Source organism: Drosophila guanche, unplaced genomic scaffold, assembly GCF_900245975.1.
Source record: "Drosophila guanche unplaced genomic scaffold, DGUA_6, whole genome shotgun sequence".
NCBI classification, from domain to species: domain Eukaryota; kingdom Metazoa; phylum Arthropoda; class Insecta; order Diptera; family Drosophilidae; genus Drosophila; species Drosophila guanche.
The window spans coordinates 10,805,870-10,825,357 of NW_022995743.1; the positions used below are offsets into that span (position 1 = coordinate 10,805,870).

Below are 19,488 nucleotides of genomic sequence, written 5' to 3' on the forward strand. Positions count from 1 at the left end.
TATGCCGTCAGACAGCAGCGCACTTAAACTTTCTATTGGAATCTCTCTTTATGTAACGAACGAACGGTAAACGGTATAACGGCACTCGCTAGTGCTTCTGCTACTGCTGCTGCTGCTGCTGCGACACGAACGAACTCAGCGCGACAAGTGAAACTTCGCTTTCGCATGGCACTGACGTGCGCCGTGAGCCTGTGAAATTTCGCTGAAAATCGATAAGGATAGGCAAAGTCGCAAAGGACGGGCCAAATGCAAAACCAAAGTCACACAAAACACAAAAGCACATTCTTGTGTGCTTGTGTGTGGTTGCCAGAGTGAAATCGAGAGCGTGTCGTGTGTGGGTGGCAGTGAAAGTGCACATGCCCTTAGCACACTGCCGGCCATGTAACATTGGGAGAGCTTTCCCGATACTGTACTCAACTGTACTGTAAATGATAAATACATTTTGTTCTAAATTGAATCATCAATTGCTCACAATCCTCTACAGCTCTAAGGATCTATAGTTTCCAAAGATCAAATGATTTTCTCATTTAAACTTTCCATCATCATTAAATATGGTCGCCAGTGTAACGCATACCATTTCAGCTGAGAGCGCGAGTGCGCATTTGTGTGTCAAGCCTCGCTCTCCTCTCACTCACTCTGGGCAGCAAACTAACCCGAAGCCACCGCCGAGTCCCAAATAGAGAATGAAAGGAACACCCGAAGCTTCCTTTGTGTTTCGCTCTGAATGAAAGTCCGTCCGGCCGTGCCATCAGCTGGGCTTGCGGCCTGAGGCTGTGGTATGTCGGTGTGGGTGGGGCCGTAACAATTTCTCAATTGCGCTGCCACGGGAGGCTACATGCTAAGTCCAGCGTCCAAGTAAACAACTACCCGTACATGTGCGCACGGCTGTGATAATGGGGCGGCGCGCACATGTTCGGCCCTAAGGTCAGAGCAGAGCAGAGCAGAGCGTGTCCTTACAGTGAGCAGTGGCCGCAGACGGACATTTAATACCACGAATACCACAGCTTGGCAACAAACAACATTATAACTATGAACACGAGGTGACACTCTCCTGTGTGGTGAATAGCGGCGGCGGCGGCTCCTCCCCGCACTTGGAAGTTTCCGAAGAAGAAGGTCTTGCGCAGCTTGAGCGACGGCAGTGGCTGGCACTGACCGGCGAACCACTTCCGGGTGTTGCCGTCGCTGTCGCGGGACACGATGCAGATCTCGGCAGCCAGCAGCTTGTCCTCGCCGTGCGATTGTAGGTCTGAGATGCGTATCTGGGCCGTGCGCTGGTTGTAGGCATAGTCCGACTGGAAGAGCACCTCATTGCCGCCGGTCCGGATGTACACGTTGAAGTCAGACACATCCGCAGTGGCAGACACATACCAGCTGAGCGTTAGATTGCCGGCTTTGCTGCTGCATGAGGGAAGAGGAAACAGGTGGCAGAAGAGTGTCAGTGACTGACTAGTTGTCGGACAGTGGGTTTTGTGCTTACGTCTGAACTTCACGGAACCGGACATCTGTGAGCTGCTCGTAGTCGCTGCCCGTGTACATGTCCCTCTCGTCGTTGGCGCACTGCAGAAACTCGTCGTCCAGTTCCAAGAGGTACTTGTCCTTGGCCAGCGATGGTGTGCTGCAGAGTATGCCCCGCAGGTCCTCGCTTGGCGTCGTCTGCTGCAACATGAAGTGCTTAAGGGGACGCGCATTGCAGCCGCAGTGCAGTGGGTTGCCGGCCACCAGGATCTGACTGCCATTGCGCATGCTTGCCACCAACGAGGAGGGCACATCCTCAAGGCTGTTGTTGGACAGATCGGCGTATACCAGCGACAGCACCTTCACTAGATTGGCAAACGGCATGTGGTATATCTGGTTGTGCGACAGGTCGAGGTGACTCAGGTTCTTGGGCAGATCAAATATGTGCTCCTCTGACTGCAGGTTCGCGAGCTCGTTGTGCGACAGGTCGAGGCGATTCAACGAGGTGAAGTTGGAAAGGACGCCGCGTCGCAGGTCGTTGATCTGGTTGTGGGACAAATTGAGATGCAGCAGCTTCTTGGTGCCGAAAGTGATGTCGTAGGTGAGGACGGGCATCTGGTTGTAGCTCAGGTCGAGGTACTGAAGGTTGTACGGTATGTACTGGTGGGAGGGAAAGGTCTTCTTGGTGACGAAGCTGATGCGGTTGTGGCTTAAGTCCAAGGTCTCCAGGCTGAGCAGATCATCCAGGACACCGTTCGTCTTATTGTCCAGCTTGGCCAAGGAGTTATGCGACAGATCCAAGGTGCGCAGCGAAGGCAGCCCAAAGAAAATGTCATTCTGCAGGTGCTTGATGCCGTTCGACGACAGATTCAGATTGAGCAATTGCAACAGGCCCTCAAAGGCGCGTTTGCTGTAGGAAAAATCAAAGATAGAATCAGTCGTATGCCGGAGAGAATGTTCTATGAGTGGCTCACCTAATGTCCGTGACCTGATTGCCGTGCAGATTGAGTTCAAAGAGAACCGGCAGCTTGCCAAAGGCGCTACGCTCCAACGCGGATATGTTGTTGTTCTGAAATTAAAATATAATCTATACAAAATAAAAATAACCCCTGCAATTGAGTCACCTCCAAGTACAGATACTGCAGCGTTGACATGCCCGCCACTGCCTCCAAGGGCGGCTTGCTGATGCCGTTGCTCTGCAGCTTCAGCCGCTGCACCACCAGCAGACTTGTGAAACTCTGCGAGTCCAGGCTGTCGCCCAGCTGATTGTGGCTCAGATCCAGGTAGATCAATGAGTTCATGACCGGCCACGTGTTCGCTGGGATCGAACTAATGTTGTTATGACTCAAATAGAGCTCGTTCAGTGAAATGGGCAGCTCGAAGAGCTTCTCCAGCTTGTTGTTGTTCAAGTAGAGCTGTCGCATGCTGGTCATCTTGGCCATCGACCCGCGCACTACAGACACCAGCTTGTTGTGACTGAGATCCAATAGCAAGAGTGTGGGCATGGTGCCAAAGGTCGAAGACTTGATTTCACGCATGCTGTTATAGCTGAGATCCACCGTCCGGAGCGAGAACAGACTCTGGAACACACCGTTGAAGATGATGGAGATGTTGTTGTGCGACACATCGATCGTGTGCAGTTCGTACAACTTGGGAAAAGTGTTCTTGGGAATGTCCGAGATGTTGTTGTGCGAGGCATTCAGAACTTTCAGCCCCGTCATATTCTGTATGGGTATCTGAAAGGCAAACATCGATTAGTTACCAAGTTTGTGTCCATTCAGAGGGGTTGTTACATGTGCCAGACTGGTCAGACCGTTGAAGCTCAGCTGGAAGGTCGTGGCAAATGTGTTCTCGTCGAAACTGCGGCGCGAGAAGTTGGTCAAACGATTGTGGGATAGGTCCAACGTGGTTATGTTTATGCAGTTCTCAAAGGCGGCCGTTTCAATCAGTTCCAGGGAATTATGCGAAATATTTATCACCGCCTGGTAGATGTCTTTGAAGGAGTTTTTCTCAATCTTCGTAATGTTGTTCTCCGCCAGATCCAGAAGCTGACAATAAAAAAGTTCGTGCAGTTTACTCATTCTATGGTTGATATTTTTGTACCCACCTCCACATAGTTCATTTGGGTAAACATTTGGTACTCCACCTTCGTCAGCAGATTGCGGGCCAAGTCAATGGTTCCAATGCGGGCCACCGAACCGAAGGTGCCGCGACCAATCTCCGTGAGCAGATTGTCGCTGAGAAATAGGCGGCGCAGAAAGCGCATGCCCCGGAAGCTGTTCGCATCCAGGCGCTGTATGCGATTGTGGGACAGATGGAGCACCTTCAGCACAGAGTTTCTGGCAAAGGTGCCGCGACTCAGCTCGGTGAGGGCGTTGTGTGAGACATTGCACCAGCCCAGCTTTGTGAGATCGGAAATGTGTTGCGCCTCCAGTTTCTTGATCCCATTGTGACTTATATCCAAAAATTCCAAATCCCTGAGATTCTTAAACTGATTTCGTTTCAGATTCTCCAACTGATTGCCATGCAGATCGAGAGTTTTCAGCTTGCGCAGGGGCTGAAAAGTCTCAGAATACAGTTCGCCCAGCAATCCATTGGTCAGTCGCAATGTCTCGAGTACATTGGCGATCTCTTGCCCAGCGAATAGATCTTTCGGTAGTTGCTCAAACGCATGGCCATCGATCACAAGTTGCGTGGTCTTGCCCAGTATCTGAAATTACACTTCTTGAGCATACATTATATTCGACTCTCAATTATGTTTACGCCAAATCCCAGGGGTCCAACATGGCTCAGATTGGTGCCCACGAAGCGGAGCTCCTCCAATGTGTTGTTCACGCCATAGAACACGTAATCCTCAATGGTGGCCAGCGGCGTCTGCTCAATAATCAGTAGGCGGGCTTTGATATTGGCAAAGAGAGGACCATACAAGCGAACTAGAAGAAAAAACAACACACCAATAAGTATTCACACCACAAGGAATAGAGCGGTACGCACCAAAGTTACCCCTGTAGATGGTTAACTCTTCGACGGGCAAGCCGAAGGAAGCCAAGTTCTGCAGAGCCACGGAGAGCGTAGCCAGGTTCACTTTCTCACAGCGCACAAAGATTCCCTCATCGCTTTCCTTAATGCAGCTGCACGGGTAAAGCACCCTGGGTCTGGTTAACAAATTTGTAAATTATTAAGGAATTTATTGCTAAGTGTGGACACCTACTTCTTGGGACACTTGAACTTGGGCTCACCGTACACATACTCAGCGCTAGCCACGGCCAACATCTGCAGCAGTATGAGACTGAGCAGGCGTAGCGTAAACATGATGAGGTGTCGTCAGTGATTCACTTAGCCCATGGCCAAGGCAAAAGAAAGTTTCTTGCTCAAGTCTTTTGTGTGCCCTCAGTCTTTTCGCAGCTCTGATTCTTCTCTCCGATAGGCGCCACTTGGTTCTTAGCTAAGGAGACACGCTTCGGTTATTTTTCCAACTGCGAACAAAGGGGAATTATTTCATTCTCACTTTTACTTTTAGGTCTGCTGGCGCAACAGGTTTTTGTTGCCAATCGTTGGACGAACGAATGCCAGGCAGTAGCTGGAAACTGTCGGGTTTGACTCTGCCCGAGCAACGCCTTCAAGGCAGGCCAGTGAATCATGGTGCAAAGCAGAAAATGTTAATTTCCGGTTTTAATTTGTTAATTCATAAATTTGATCATATTTATTATTGTTTTGGCTTTGCGCGCATTTATATCGATACTTTTTGAACAGTCTGGCAGCGCCACGCCCTTTGCAACGATAGTCTGGCCACTTATCGACGAAATAGTCACCGAAGCAACTCTGTTTTCTCTGGAAAAAGAAAAAACGGCGCAAAATAAATAAAATTTTTGCCTCTGAATATAGAGTTTTCCCTGTACATTTAATAAAGCCACTGTAGGTAAAAGTGTTACCCGTCACCGGGCAAATTAGTTCAAATGTGCAAACTAGTGAAATGCAACACTATTTTGGCATTTTTCGGTTCACATAAGTGGGCATTATTTCACGTTGCTCGCCTCGCCGACAGGGAGAAATACTGACTTCGCCCGTTTTAGCCGCCAACGTGAAAACAGCCAATCACAGCGCTTGCTACTCACACGCCGCAAAAATTATGTGTACATACACGTCTATGTGCGCGTGTATGCGTGCTGCGGGAGAACGCGAGTTACTTGCTGCTTGGTTGAATTTGTTTTTGTTGCGCGGCAAGAAGTGCGTAAAGATTGTTAGCTGCCACACTATACAAAGAAACCTCCCCTCTCTAGTTCTAGCACACAATGAGCTACGCCGCAGACGTCCTGAATGCTGCCCACCTGGAGCTACATGGCGGTGGTGACGCAGAACTGCGCCGCCCCTTTGACCCGACCGCTCACGACTTGGATGCCTCTTTCCGTCTGACACGTTTCGCTGATCTGAAGGGACGTGGCTGCAAGGTGCCCCAGGATGTACTCTCGAAACTGGTGTCGGCTCTGCAGCAGGACTACTCAGCCCAGGACCAGGAGCCGCAGTTCCTAAACGTGGCCATTCCTCGTATAGGCATCGGCCTGGATTGCTCTGTAATTCCTCTACGGCATGGCGGGCTTTGCCTGGTGCAGACCACTGACTTCTTCTACCCGATTGTCGACGATCCATACATGATGGGAAAGATAGCCTGCGCCAACGTGCTCAGCGATTTGTACGCCATGGGCGTAACCGATTGCGACAACATGCTGATGCTGCTGGCCGTGAGTACAAAGATGACGGAGAAGGAGCGCGACGTGGTCATTCCACTGATCATGCGTGGCTTCAAGGACTCCGCCCTGGATGCCGGCACCACGGTTACTGGTGGTCAGAGTGTGGTCAATCCCTGGTGCACCATTGGCGGAGTGGCCTCGACCATCTGCCAGCCGAACGAATACATTGTACCAGACAACGCTGTCGTTGGCGATGTTCTGGTGTTGACCAAGCCCCTGGGCACTCAGGTGGCCGTCAATGCTCACCAGTGGATTGACCAGGCGGAACGCTGGAACCGCATTAAGTTGGTTGTGTCCGAGGAGGATGTGCGCAAGGCCTACCACAGGGCCATGAACTCGATGTCGCGGCTCAACCGCGTGGCAGCTCGGCTCATGCACAAGTACAACGCCCACGGTGCCACCGACATAACCGGCTTCGGTCTCCTCGGCCATGCTCAAACCCTGGCTGCTCACCAAAAGAAGGACGTCTCCTTCGTTATTCACAATCTTCCAGTGATCGCCAAGATGGCAGCCGTGGCCAAGGCCTGTGGCAATATGTTCCAGCTGCTGCAAGGCCATTCCGCAGAGACTTCGGGCGGTCTGCTGATCTGCTTGCCGCGCGAACAAGCCGCCGCCTACTGCAAGGACATCGAGAAGCAGGAGGGCTACCAGGCCTGGATCATTGGCATTGTAGAGAAGGGCAACAAGACCGCACGCATCATCGACAAGCCCCGCGTCATCGAGGTTCCAGCCAAGGATTAGATATTTACTTTTTACGTAATTTACTCTTAACGTAAACCTGTCCCCTCAGTTGTAGCCGTCACTGTTCGAGTGGCATCGGGCCTTTGTTTTTATGGAAAAGCTTACAGATTTAATGGACTTCGCATGCCGCAATACGACTGTATAAAATAAAATACTTGACGATTGTATCGAGTAAATGCAGCAAAGCAAAAACGTGAATTATAATTAGTAAATGTAAAATGGATGGAGATGAAAGCGCCGCAGCTACACGCATTCGGTCGAGCTCTGTCGCCTCCCGCATTTTCATTTTCAATCAAGCTGATCAAGTTGTTCAATCATGGCAATCATACAACCAATACAAAAGCTTAGCCACAAAAGAGTATTCATGTATCGTGGCAAAAGCGCGGCAACTTTTCTATCGTTTATACTATTAGCATTAGCAGCAAGGCAAGCTTTTTCGGCGAGCTTTGGAACTGAGAGCAATGGAGAGCAATGTTGTTGGAGATCAACAACAGGTCCGGTCCGCTGTGGCTCCGTCTCTCTGCTTCGATCGAGTCGTATGGTATTATGGGGATCGGTGGTGGCAAGTGCGAAATCGAAGCCTCACTACTGCACCAGCAAGAGACGCGCGCAGAAGCAACGAAAACCGTTCCGTTGCCGTTAAATTTGTTTTGTGCTTGGAACGATCGAAGCAGCCCCCACATTCAATCTCTCTCTCTCTCTCTCTCTCTTACGCGAAGGCGAATTTTCCAAGACAAACGCGCCCGCGCATCATAGGCAGTTTTCTTTTTTCCGCCGAACTGTACACAACATCAATCGTATCGTTTTTGGAGTTTTGGAAAAGTGCACAGTGAGTGTCGAGTGAATGTATACACTGTGTGTGTGTGCTGGTTTTTTAATGAAAGAGTGTGTGCGTTTGAGTGGGCTTTATATTGGTATATTGAACTGGCAGAGGAGCTTCAAAAAGAGACAGCCACACACTGGTGACAGTGGGGAGGAGAGAACGAACGCACATACTCTCGGTGTAAACGAGTTTTCCCTACGTGTCGTCGTTACTTTTTATCCGCTATGTGAGCACAGACACAAACATACAGACATATCCATACAGAGATGGATGGATGGATGGATGTTTGTATCTATTGTTGTATGTATGGGGAAGTGTACTCGAACGGGCGACCGACTCTCGTGTTTGGCAGCAAAGTGAAATTTCAATTGCGTTCGTTGAAAGAAGACAACAAAAAAACGCACTCTATTGTGTATATCCGCATCCTCACATTCTGCCACAGCCAGACGGCGGGGCCAGCAATGTATCTACACGCCAGATGATTCATGTACGGTGGGCACTCTTGTACTCGAAACAGACACAGAAACAGAACCAGAACCGTACAATGTTCAAGCACGGACGGCGCAGTATTCAAATTGAAAGGCGAAAAGCCAAAAAAGCACAGTGGCAGTGAACTATTTATAGAATTATTTGTTTTCATATACACCGACACTCGCAGCGTACAAAAATTGCTCAGCAAAAGTCCGAAAGGCGACGAAACGACAACGAATACGTTGCCTGGCATTGTACTCTTGGCGATGATGCTGCCTGCCGCCTGCCTTCGAATTTCCTTTCAATTATCTATAGAAATTTTCTATATTAGCCAAGTTCAAACGGCGCCTGATCTTTTTGAACTGTAATGTGCGTGGGCAGTGGGGAGAAGCGTCACCAGTAAAACATGCACATATACTAGATATTGATAGATATGTACACTCATACATATGTATGTATGTATGTACATATTATGTATACACTTCGCCTACGTTTCAATTTGATTTTCGGTAATTTCGGAACGACAAGAACAACACCTTCGCTTTTTTTCTTTAGCCGATCTCAAACTTGTTGTTCACTCGCGATTTGTTTATTTTATGTTTTCGCCGTTAATCTCCCCTAACGTATCCATTCCCCCTCCCAGAAGCGTTCTATGGCGTTCGTTTTGCGATCTCGATCCCGATCTCGTAGCGCCCCGCCCGGTCCCGCCTACTCCCATGACCATGCCCAGACAGGCAGCAAAGCAACATGTTTCCACAGAGCTTCTCGTTTCGAATACATGAGATCATTTTTGACCCAAGTGTGCGTCTGTATGCAAAAACCTCTCTTCTCTTCTCTCCGTCTTGCTGTTTTTTCGTAGCTGTTGTCGCCATAACACACACACACAACAAACTGAGACCCAGAGCTCTGCTAAAAACGTGCTATGATCGCTCCAAGATGGGGGCGGAGGCGGTGACGGCGGCATCAATTAGATTTGGCCTTTTATTTATATTATTGTATGATTTTTTATGCATGATATTTTGCTTATGCGAGGGTTTTTGTTTGTGTCTCTATTAGCTCTACTACTCTTGACCATATGGCGAGGCATCATCTTATCTGATGCGATTCAGTAGCCGATTCCTCAGAGCTGGACCCGCGTGATAATGTGATTTATTTAGCTTCGTTTTTTTGATTGGATTGCTTATGGGACAGAGACAGGTTCCAGTGCAGTCGCTGTCGGGGCTGACGAGTGGTGCAGCCTCTGGGCTAAATGACATCATCTCAACCGCCGGTCATCATTCTTGTGTGTGCTTGACGAATTATTTTGCATCACTCGTACGCTCTGCCTCGATATCTGTATCTCGCTCATTCCGTGAATCTCTCTTCTCAAGGTTATCGCTAAATCACACAAAATGAATCTGTAGGAGTCTCTGTTCCAGTCATACGTAAAAGGAGTGTTAAGGACACGCTGAAAGTGAAAACCAGTTTGACATTGAATTTTGTGACTTTTTGGCCTGGTGTGCGACTGTATGCGTGTGCTTTTGTTTGGCATTTTCGGGAATCCAATGTCATTTTGGGTGTTACCTTTTCTGTTGCAGGTAGAAGCATTCATATGTACTTGCCTCAGCCCATCATTTTGGCCTTCTTTTAGAGAGCATCCCAAATAGAAAGTCTCTCATGAGCGCTTTTTCGCATAAAAATATTCAATTTTTGTGGCATTTATAATGGCTTTGCTGATTCGAATCTCCCACTTAACTTTTGTGTGTTGTGATTCTTTGATCTCCTTTTGTGTGTGCTCATGTGATGCCCACTTCAGATGACTTAAGTCTCCATTAATGCGCGAAAAGTTCTCGGCTTTCAGTTTGGAGGAATGCCGAATGCGGCCATTTTTGTGTGGACTGGGGGGACATGGCTGTACGTAGGTGTAGGCGTAGGCGGGTGCTCGAGTAAACAGATTCAGAAATGTTTGAAATTCTCGAGAACTGCCTTGAATCAACCTGCCTGCCACATGGAGGGGGGAATCGAGATCCGTGCTTACGTGTACGTGTCGTCTGTCATCAGAGACACCCACGGCGGCTCTCGGTTACTCACACGTAGAATTTGAATAATTTATGAATGGGGAATGGCATGGTTTTTTTTTTTAGCAAAAAATACTAATTGGAAATGCAGTACTCGAGCAGTTCGGAAAATTATTCATCCTCCCTGAGGGACACGCCCGCGAAATGGAGCGGCAAGGTAAGCCCATTATTTATGATCTCCAGGCTCACTCTGGTGTCATCGTTCTCCTCACCTCTTCCTCACAGAACGACAAGAATTATGCGTACAAAAAGTCATCGTATCAATACTCAAGCTCTGGCGACAACAATGTGTCCTATCAGGGCAAGTCGCCCGATCAGAACATTGATCAGTTGGACGCCTTGCTGGAGGACTTGAAGCAGGAACGACAGATCACCAACAGAGATCGCGATCTCCTGCCCACCAACGGGACTTCCTATAGAACGCTGTGAGTTTGCCTTGCGGATATTCAATGTGCGATCTTTCCTAAACAAGTCTTTAAATATTCCAGGGAACGCACTGATCCCGCTGGGACTGTCACCAGGACAACGCGTGTGGTCAAGACCACAAAACACTCGGGTCAGGGCGGACAGCAGCCCTACATCGATGATGTGGAGACCTTCAATCCCACCGACTACAGCACGCTGCAGTCGTCGGCCAAGTACTCGAGCCTGAAGAGGGACGATTACCAAACCAAGGAGAAACCATACACGCTGGGTAAGTAGCTTGGAAACTGAAAGAAAGAAATTCTTACAATTTATTTCGTTGCATTTTCCAGCCCATTCACCCATTGGCGGTCAGTACGAGAGCAAGTCGAAGATCTACGAGAGCAATCGGACAATCAACAACAATGTGGAGCTGCTGCCTGGCACCACACAGACCCTGACCAGCGGCACAACCATCGACAAGGAGCTGCAGGATATTGCCTTGAGCGATGGCATACTGCCGGCCCCAGGCACTAAGGTGACGACCACCGTCCGTACGTACACGTATGAGATCCCAGCCGGTCCGGGCAGTGCCACCAGCACCATCAACCGCAGTCACACGCTCAACAACAGCAACATCAACACGAATACGAACACGAATACGCTGAGCAGCAGCTACAAGCTTCACGAGAGCCACAACTCCAGCCAGAACTTTAGCCAGCTTTCGCCACAGCCACAGCCGCTGCCGCATCCACATCCGCATGTGCCCCAGACTGTGGTCTACAACACGGAGACCTACTCCACGCTGAACAAACCCGATCGGCCGCTGCTGACCAATCAGTCGTACGAGATACGCGAGCACAAGGAGACCACCACGCGCGGAGTGAGTCCCCAGCCGCGACAGATGCCGCTTGGAACGGGTCTCCCAACAGGCACACCGCCGGGCAACGGCAGCCGCACTGTGGTCTACAACATCCACAAGACGGACAACGTGAATACGATCAACGAACTGCCGCCGCAGCAGCGGTATCCCCCGAACAGTCCGGCCCACAGCCCCAACTACGCTCAGGGTCCACACAGCCCGCCGATGCATCCGTCTGGGCCGGGTGGCGTCAATCGTTATTATTACAAGGAGACGGAGACCTCAAACACGGTCAACACGATCCACGGAGCGCCCAATGGTGGTCCATATGAGCCGGGACTGCCGCATTCAGCTCCGTTGAAGCAGCTGCCACCCAGCACGGTCTATCCGCAGCCACAGAACGGCAATGGATATCCGCCGAACACGAGCTACACCTACAAGTACTCTTCCACAACGAACACTAACAATCGTCGCGGTCCTGGCGTTGGTCCGGACTATGGCTCCCCATCGCCTTTCCCCGTGGACGGAGTAGAGTATCCGGTGGGCAATGGGAATCCGCCACAGCGTGTGGACGATCTAATGCAGTCCTTCGGCACTGTAAGTAGACAAGAATTAATCTTCTAGGAGCTCCGCTCACCTGATTTTCTTTGCAGACTGATCATGTGGATCGCGGAGACCTAGAGACGCCGGTGCGCAAGCGGGAGATCGAGACATCTGTGGCCTCGCCCAATCAGCAGCATGTGCCGTCCGTGAACAAGGTCGGCAAGGAGGTTTACTATCCGCCAGGACATGAAACCATTGTCATGAAGCGCGAGGAGATGCATGCTGGATCTGCCTCTGGTGTAAGTATTTGATTCACACTCCCAAAGCCAGAGAATCACTAATGTTTGCCTGCTTATTGCAGGGTCGCTGGGCCAAGGGCTCGGGCATGTACGAGTACGAGTCCGGCTCCAAGTCAAAGACGAAAACCAAGTCCGGAGGCGCTGTGGTGCCCTTGTGCCTGCCCCTCTGCTGTGCGATGCCCTGCTCCATCATGTAAAGAAGAGCTGCTCCTGAAGTCGTACTTGTATATAGGTTTCTAATAATATTGCCGTTAATAAGTCTAACGCTAAATCCTGCCCCCCTGCGTCGAACTTGCTCTCTACTTACTGTCTAACTTCTATTTGGGTTTGCTGCTTGTCCAAATCCCATGTGTACCCAGCGTAGATGTCTGTTATTGTCTATGTATATACTTTAATTTGTATTACGGCATCCGTGGAATGATGTCCCATTGTTATATCTGTTATAGATTGCTCCAAACTGTTCAATTTGCTCAAGTCGAAATGGTTTCAAATGAATTTAGCATGTCGCATACGAAACACTAATACAATAAAAGTGCGCCTCAAGCGCCACCTGAATATTTACTAATCGTAAACCATAAACGTAACTCCCGACTTAAAAGGTAACAACCCCCAGCCCCCAAAGTCGTTACAGAGCCATAAATACTATCGTTAATACACGTAAATAAAATAATAAAAAACGATATCTAACAAACGAATCAATGAACTCTGCCTTTACCATTTATGGGGAGCTATTGTGTGGGAGTAGGGCAGCGCAACATTTACATATTTTGTTGTTTTCGGTATAGTAAAAGTTTTTATAAGTTTTATTTTGGTATAAATCGTTCTGATCGATTAACAATTTGCATATCACAAAAGTAATATCTACATTTCACCTTGTAGGAATTGGTGTAGGTGTCTTTTGAAGAGAATAGAGATTGAGAGAGAATAAAATACCATTAGAAGAAGAACCATAGAAGAGTTAAAAAACAAAACAAACAACAAACAAATAATAAACAACTTAACAAAAACTCTACAAGTATTCTGGAGTACTTTGAGTATTTAAGGAGGGGCGATTATTGCTACATTTGTTACTATGGTTCGAATTCTTCGTATTTGGAGCTAAATTATGGATTAAAAGTATACTACATACATGGCTATGTGAGTATATTGAGTACACACACAATATGTGTGTGCGCGTCTAATGTCTTGATCGTTACATAATAAACTGTCTAACTTGGGGTTCTTCGGTTTCTCTAGTAAATGAGAGAATGAGAGCGAGATTCTGCGATTCTACTATTCGAGAAAGTAATGCTGTCCTTTGTACATGCACAATATTATAGATAGTTCTTTAAAGGTCACGTATGGTCTGTCTCTAGCTAACTCTTGCGCTCAGAGTTCCTTAGCTCTGCTAAATACCATGTGAATGTCGGGAACTCCTTGATGCTGTATATGGCGTACTTGATTGAGTTGATGCCATCCATTTCAATCTTATTCATGCCATTCTGTATATTCTCATAGCTGCAAAAGGTGCCAACGGGGAATAAATCATGGCTGAACTTTGATGAACACTCACCGCTTGGGATTGGCCTTCTCCTTTTGATGCTTCAGCATCTTGTAGCGTGCTATGTTCACGGGATACCTTGATATGAATAGATTTGCGTGCTTCAATCTATTGGACATGTCATCGTCCTCACCACCCCAGCCAAAGAATGAGTTGGAGAAGCCATTCACGGCCTGGAAGTGTTCACGTGTCATGGCAGAGACTCCGCCAAATATTGTTCGGTAAGGCAACCTATGCACAAAATCGAATTAAGAGGGAAATGTATGAAGGATTCGATTCGCCTACTTGAAGTTCAGCGTGTCAATCGCAACGGACATGTGCCGCGGCTGACGTGGACAATTGTAGAGATTGCGATCGTCCAAAGGCAGAAGGTCTACATCGTGAAATATAAAACAATCCCACTGGTAAAGCTTTAAGGCCTCCAAGTAACCGATATTCATCATGGCAGCGCGATTGAAGGGCTTCCCATTGGTTTGCTCAACAATGAATATGCGATAGGCGATGCGTTGCTTCATTAGGAACGGGTGAATGTTGCGTAGGAAGACGGAGAGATGGGCATAGCGGTCGCGGAAGGGTACAACAATGGCCACATGGTGCTGGGGGTTGCAGTGGTCCGGCTGGAAAGCGCCGCCAGGGCGCAGCAAGGGGCCCAGCTCGGCCTCAATAACGTCTAGGGATTCCAGCGTTGTGTTGGGCGTGATGGGTCCACCTGGAAGAGCATTTATTGAAGCACAAATAAACCACTAGACAGCCTGAGAGTATAGCATACCATCTCGGGGATCGGGATCAGTGCAATTGGCATGAAGGGCGGACATGGTTGGTTTCATTGGCAAGGGCTTGTGCGTGCTCATGTTCGTGCTGTTGATGTTCGCAAAGGGGTGCGATAAGTCTTTTGGAATGGAAGTAAAGTTTGCAATCGCAATCACAGTCGTTGAGGTGGAGTTCTGAGCGTTGTGCAGCTCTCGCTCCTTCGATAGGGCCAGGGGCGCAGCAGGCAGCCGGATGCCGCCACTTGCGCTGGCGTTCCTATGGATATGCGCATATTTGTGCACGCGCCGTATGCTGTAATTGATAGAGCCAGCAAATGAGGGTGCTAATTGGCTGACTCCGCTTCCCGCTTGCTTGTTCACACTCACCTTAACTTGCTTAGGGATGTACTGCTGGCTCCGTCAGTGCGGAAGCCCACAAAGTTCAGCACCAGCAACAAACATATTGCGCCGGCCAGGAAGCGGATGAGATTCGCCTTTGTGAATACGATCATGGTCCATGCATTGCATCATTCCGTGATCAACTCGTTTGCTCTCCGCAGTGCCATTTTCAACGCAAAACGGTCGTTTTTATTGTTAGCACAACAAATTTTGCCCCAGCAGCTGATGTTTTCGCTAAAAGGTTAAGGGTTGCCGGATCTGCGCGCTATCGAGTGTAGCATTGATGCTGTGCCAATCGGCCATATCGATAGTGTGATTTTAAACTTGGAAAAGATTTTCCCAACAATTAAAATTCCCAAAAAGAGAGTGGTGCAAATAAGGGGAAATATATAATAAAGCTGTCTTAACCGTTTTTCTGCCCCATCTCTTGGAATGGGTCTTTCCTTTTAAGATTAAAAAACATGTTACAAACACAACTGATGATTTTAAACTAAATACAGTATAAAGCGCACAGACCATGGCCCACCAGATGGTATCATGGCAATGGCAGTCGGATCGCCTCGTTGTCCTTTAGGTTTACTACCTTGAACTGGTTCTGGTATGTATACTCTATGCGTAGAATCTTATTGTCCCCAATGCTTGGGTCATAGAAGCCGGGCAGATCGCTCTGTAAGTGCAGGGGAATTGCATCAGTTAAATAGAATATTTCATCAGTCAGGACAGAGAGTGAACAAACCTTTGAGGAATCGTAAAGCTGCAGGGAACTGTTCTGGACCAGGCACTGAATAGGTATGGTGACATCGAGTGACAGCTCGGGATTGAACTGGGTGCTGCTGTTCTCCGTTGTGCAGCCATACACGGCTCTTGTGACTACCAGTCCCGTCTTCTGCAGCTCCTCGGTCATGATGCGATGGTAGGTGCTCTGCATAAGATGGACAGCGGCACTGGCCTCCTGCCGCTTGGCCAGCAGGCGCTGCTCGTTCTGCCGTTTGGTCCGCTCAACTTCGACGCTCTTGCGCTCAGCTTCCATGGGGTCCATAATGGTCTTCTTAATCAAGAACCACGCAATCACGGGAGTCACAGATGCATAGAACACAGCGGCAGGCACTATCTCATCACTCAGGTGTATAGGAAACACATACGACTGATTGGATCGTATTATTCTGCAAGGAGACAATAATCAATGTAGTGCCACATGCAGAGAGCCCTGTCTTGTACTCACTTGAATTTAAGAATAACTCCAGAAGGAACTCCAATGGAGACAGCAGCCGTAACCGAACTGTACTTGGAAATCTTCTTCTCCAGCCCATATTCACCCATGAAGCCGAATGTGCCGAGCCTGCAAAAAGGATTTCCATGTTAATTAACTCCTTTTGGCAAATTCCTTACTGAATTCCTTACTTGACGGCCAGCTTCAGCTTCATCTCATTCTCTATTAGCTTGCGCGTGTAGGAGAGGCCGAAGTAGATGTGCGGCGAGCCAATTACAAACGATGAGCTCAGCGCATACTCGTCCTTGTTGTGATCGATTTGTGTTGTCATGGACGACTGGGGACCCGCATTCAGCGTCAGGCTGCCCACCGTGTGCTTGTCCAGCTGCACAGCCAGCGTGGAGAACAGAGCGGGTATCACACCGTGCTCCCGGAAACTCATGTTGGTGCCGCCGTTGAGCGTCAGCTTAGAAGAAAGAGTGCGTCCACCTGTCGACAGATACTTTAGCTATATTGCAGGCTGGGCACTGGCACAGTGTTTACTTACCCTTGAGACCCACCAGGAAGCCGTTTCCCGCACCCGCACAGACCTCCAGCCAGCCTTTGTTCAAAAGCCGACGACCGGCCACCACAAACCCGCCACTGCCATTGCCGTTGGAGGAGTATAGATTGCCGCTCATGATGATCATGTCCCTGCGCGTCAATGGGGCCTCAATCGACTGGGCAATGCTCATGGAGCCAATCTCCACGCGGGGCATTTCCGTTTCATCGTAGGGCGAGAATATTTCCGTTGCATTCACATTGATGGTGATGTTCCCCCGCGGATTGGTTCGCTGCTGCAGGCGACGCTCGTCAGCAGCTTGCGCTAGGCGTTCGTACTCCTCCCTGATCTCTGCCGGCGTCTTCGTCCGGTGGGTTATCTCCCAGCCCTCAGTTTTCTGGCCCTTTACGCCCACCGAGTCGTAGATGGCCCTCTGGTGGGGATCAGACAGCACCTCGTACGCCCGTTTTGTGCGGTTGAACATAATCTCCGCCTGCTTCTTGCTTTCCACATCGTAGTGCTTGTCAGGGTGGTAAATGCGGCTCTGCTTCCGGTAAGCTGTGTTAATCTGCTCTGTGGTGGCCTGCAAAACAAATTGATAAGACTGTGACGTCCGGGTGACAATGCACTTACATCTCGGGGCAAGTTCAGAAATGTGTAGTAGTTCTCCTCCAGCTCGGCGTCCGATTCATTCTCCGAAGCCATGGCGCGGGCCGGTTAATGCTCCCCTATGTGGTTTAACGCGTTTAGCGTGTCTTGTCAGACAGTATGGCAGCAAACGCACCCAGCCGGCGTTCTGTGTGTTGATTTGGCAAGAAATTTCAAAATTTTGGATACTTTTACGCAATGGTAGGCTGATGTACATGTGTTGGGAGGACCGATAGTTTATGGTTCACAATCACGCTCAAAACGGTCATTTGGTAGAGATGACAGTGACAGTGCCATCAAGTGCAATTATCCAATAAGCTGAGCAAGCGGATTTTCCTGGTTTTGAGAAGTGTCACAATTTGTAAAGAATTCTAGAACAAAACATCATTGTAGTGAGTTTGCTTTTGTGAAACGAACTTACACTCAAACGTAACGTCGAAATTTATTTTATTTAAAATAATCGTACCTAGAGCATCGAATGCTGGCAACTCCGGCTGAAAATTCTATCGTTCTGTCGGAATCCGATTACGTTTTCTCCAGCCCTCGCCTCAACAGAAGAGGATTTCCCTGACCGTTTTGACACAGGAGAGGATTTCCCTTACCGTTTAGACACAGGAGAGGATTTCCCTGACCTGTTCTCCAGCCCTCGCCTGTTACGGGAAATTGTACTTTTTCATTTGACAACGTGCTCGCCGTTCTGACGAAATTTTACTTTTTAATTTGACACAGTGCAATTAAGTAAATACCGAAAATGCTGCGTGTTTCCAAGTTGTTGCCTGGTCTTGTGCGCCAAGCCGGCGTTGTGCCCACAAATGCATCTGGTGCTTCTAGCATGTTCCGCGTAAGTACCACCGCCGCCGTCTTTACATAATAGTCGGAGCGGCATGTTCGGCTCGTTTGCGGGTCATGTTTTGCGCGAACATTCCATAAAGATCAATGCATTCTTTCCTCTTTGCAGTGCCTGCCAGGTGCAAGCAATGGACTGTGGGGCCAGCAGCGCTACAAGTAAGTGAACTTTCTTTAATTTACATAAGTGAAAATGAATGAAGAATGAAACGGATGCCGCCGACTGACCGGTCAGTCCCATAGTTAGTCGTAGGGCTGTGCTTATGTAATGGAACATGCCAAAAATATTTTAGTTTCCAGCAGCAGCTCGTTGTTGCATCACAAGGGATGCCAAGAGTTCAGCTTCTGATAATTGGAAGCATCTGGAGCGTGCCCAAGCAGAGATAGAGGCACGGCCTATTCGCTTATCTAAGCTCTCCTTGCCGGCGTTATCAATTTTCGAGTTTTCGCCATATGCTCATGAGCAATCCATATTTCACTCTTTTTTTTCGTAGGTCTGGCGAGGTCAAGGGTGCTGTCATTGGCATTGATTTGGGCACCACCAATTCCTGCCTGGCCGTCATGGAGGGCAAGCAGGCAAAGGTCATTGAGAATGCCGAGGGAGCCCGCACCACGCCCTCCCACGTTGCCTTCACCAAGGATGGCGAACGTCTCGTGGGCATGCCCGCCAAGCGTCAAGCTGTGACCAACTCAGAAAACACTTTCTACGCCACAAAGCGCCTGATTGGCAGACGTTTCGATGATCCTGAGGTGAAGAAGGACATCAGCAATCTGTCCTACAAGGTCGTCAAGGCCTCGAACGGAGATGCCTGGGTCTCGTCCACCGATGGCAAAGTGTACTCCCCCTCCCAGATTGGCGCCTTCGTTCTGATCAAGATGAAGGAGACGGCCGAGGCATACCTGAACACACCCGTCAAGAACGCCGTGGTGACTGTGCCAGCCTACTTCAACGACTCGCAGCGTCAGGCCACCAAGGATGCTGGACAGATTGCCGGTCTCAATGTTTTGCGTGTGATCAACGAGCCAACTGCTGCGGCGCTGGCTTACGGCATGGACAAAACAGAGGATAAAATGTAATTTCTACGAGGCTCCGTTTTCTTCCTTTTGTGGGTGCGGAAATTTCACTACTTTCATTTGTTTATATTTATAGCATT

At 49.0% G+C, this 19,488-nt stretch overlaps 6 protein-coding genes across 8 annotated transcripts in view; 3 read left to right on the plus strand and 3 right to left on the minus strand.

The window, feature by feature from the left end:
* Positions 1 to 953: 953 nt before the first annotated feature.
* On the minus strand, positions 954 to 4,930 carry LOC117592116 (chaoptin). 2 transcript variants are annotated; one of them, XM_034285655.1, is made up of 9 exons: positions 4,665 to 4,930; positions 4,450 to 4,608; positions 4,219 to 4,388; positions 3,563 to 4,165; positions 3,249 to 3,503; positions 2,580 to 3,191; positions 2,430 to 2,524; positions 1,478 to 2,365; positions 954 to 1,395 (listed from the first exon to the last, which is right to left on the minus strand). In XM_034285655.1, the coding sequence occupies exons 1-9, from the start codon at positions 4,765 to 4,767 to the stop codon at positions 984 to 986; spliced, it is 3,297 nt and encodes a 1,098-aa protein (XP_034141546.1). In that variant the 5' UTR covers positions 4,768 to 4,930; the 3' UTR covers positions 954 to 983. The 2 variants fall into 2 exon arrangements, with proteins under 2 accessions (XP_034141546.1, XP_034141545.1); XM_034285654.1 differs by having other exon boundaries at positions 954 to 1,398; positions 4,450 to 4,610; positions 4,667 to 4,929.
* A 295-nt stretch (positions 4,931 to 5,225) lies between these two features.
* On the plus strand, positions 5,226 to 7,130 carry LOC117592129 (inactive selenide, water dikinase-like protein). 2 transcript variants are annotated; one of them, XM_034285674.1, is made up of 2 exons: positions 5,226 to 5,370; positions 5,736 to 7,130. In XM_034285674.1, the coding sequence occupies exon 2, from the start codon at positions 5,748 to 5,750 to the stop codon at positions 6,942 to 6,944; it is 1,197 nt and encodes a 398-aa protein (XP_034141565.1). In that variant the 5' UTR covers positions 5,226 to 5,370; positions 5,736 to 5,747; the 3' UTR covers positions 6,945 to 7,130. The 2 variants fall into 2 exon arrangements, with proteins under 2 accessions (XP_034141565.1, XP_034141566.1); XM_034285675.1 differs by lacking the exon at positions 5,226 to 5,370 and adding an exon at positions 5,665 to 5,682.
* Positions 7,131 to 7,514: 384 nt separating this feature from the next.
* LOC117592123 lies at positions 7,515 to 13,096 on the plus strand. The gene is made up of 7 exons (XM_034285668.1): positions 7,515 to 7,773; positions 10,362 to 10,452; positions 10,521 to 10,720; positions 10,784 to 10,989; positions 11,051 to 12,156; positions 12,213 to 12,401; positions 12,464 to 13,096. Exons 2-7 carry the CDS (start codon positions 10,381 to 10,383, stop codon positions 12,596 to 12,598), a joined length of 1,908 nt encoding a protein of 635 aa, XP_034141559.1. The 5' UTR covers positions 7,515 to 7,773; positions 10,362 to 10,380; the 3' UTR covers positions 12,599 to 13,096.
* A 115-nt stretch (positions 13,097 to 13,211) lies between these two features.
* On the minus strand, positions 13,212 to 15,333 carry LOC117592128 (beta-1,4-N-acetylgalactosaminyltransferase bre-4). Its single transcript, XM_034285673.1, has 5 exons — positions 15,078 to 15,333; positions 14,711 to 15,003; positions 14,227 to 14,650; positions 13,954 to 14,172; positions 13,212 to 13,898 (listed from the first exon to the last, which is right to left on the minus strand). Exons 1-5 carry the CDS (start codon positions 15,200 to 15,202, stop codon positions 13,757 to 13,759), a joined length of 1,203 nt encoding a protein of 400 aa, XP_034141564.1. The 5' UTR covers positions 15,203 to 15,333; the 3' UTR covers positions 13,212 to 13,756.
* Positions 15,334 to 15,496: 163 nt separating this feature from the next.
* Positions 15,497 to 17,705, minus strand: LOC117592126 (dnaJ homolog subfamily C member 11). The gene is made up of 6 exons (XM_034285670.1): positions 17,474 to 17,705; positions 16,847 to 17,423; positions 16,491 to 16,788; positions 16,312 to 16,428; positions 15,826 to 16,252; positions 15,497 to 15,756 (listed from the first exon to the last, which is right to left on the minus strand). Exons 1-6 carry the CDS (start codon positions 17,543 to 17,545, stop codon positions 15,625 to 15,627), a joined length of 1,623 nt encoding a protein of 540 aa, XP_034141561.1. The 5' UTR covers positions 17,546 to 17,705; the 3' UTR covers positions 15,497 to 15,624.
* Positions 17,706 to 18,143: 438 nt separating this feature from the next.
* The window catches only part of LOC117592555 (heat shock 70 kDa protein cognate 5), a 4,026-nt gene continuing 2,681 nt past the window's right edge, over positions 18,144 to 19,488 (plus strand). The window contains exons 1-3 of the mRNA XM_034286430.1: positions 18,144 to 18,329; positions 18,447 to 18,493; positions 18,829 to 19,408. Of these exons, the coding sequence (XP_034142321.1) occupies positions 18,240 to 18,329; positions 18,447 to 18,493; positions 18,829 to 19,408 (717 nt within the window). The 5' untranslated portion in view covers positions 18,144 to 18,239. The remainder of the gene's footprint in view (positions 18,330 to 18,446; positions 18,494 to 18,828; positions 19,409 to 19,488) is intronic.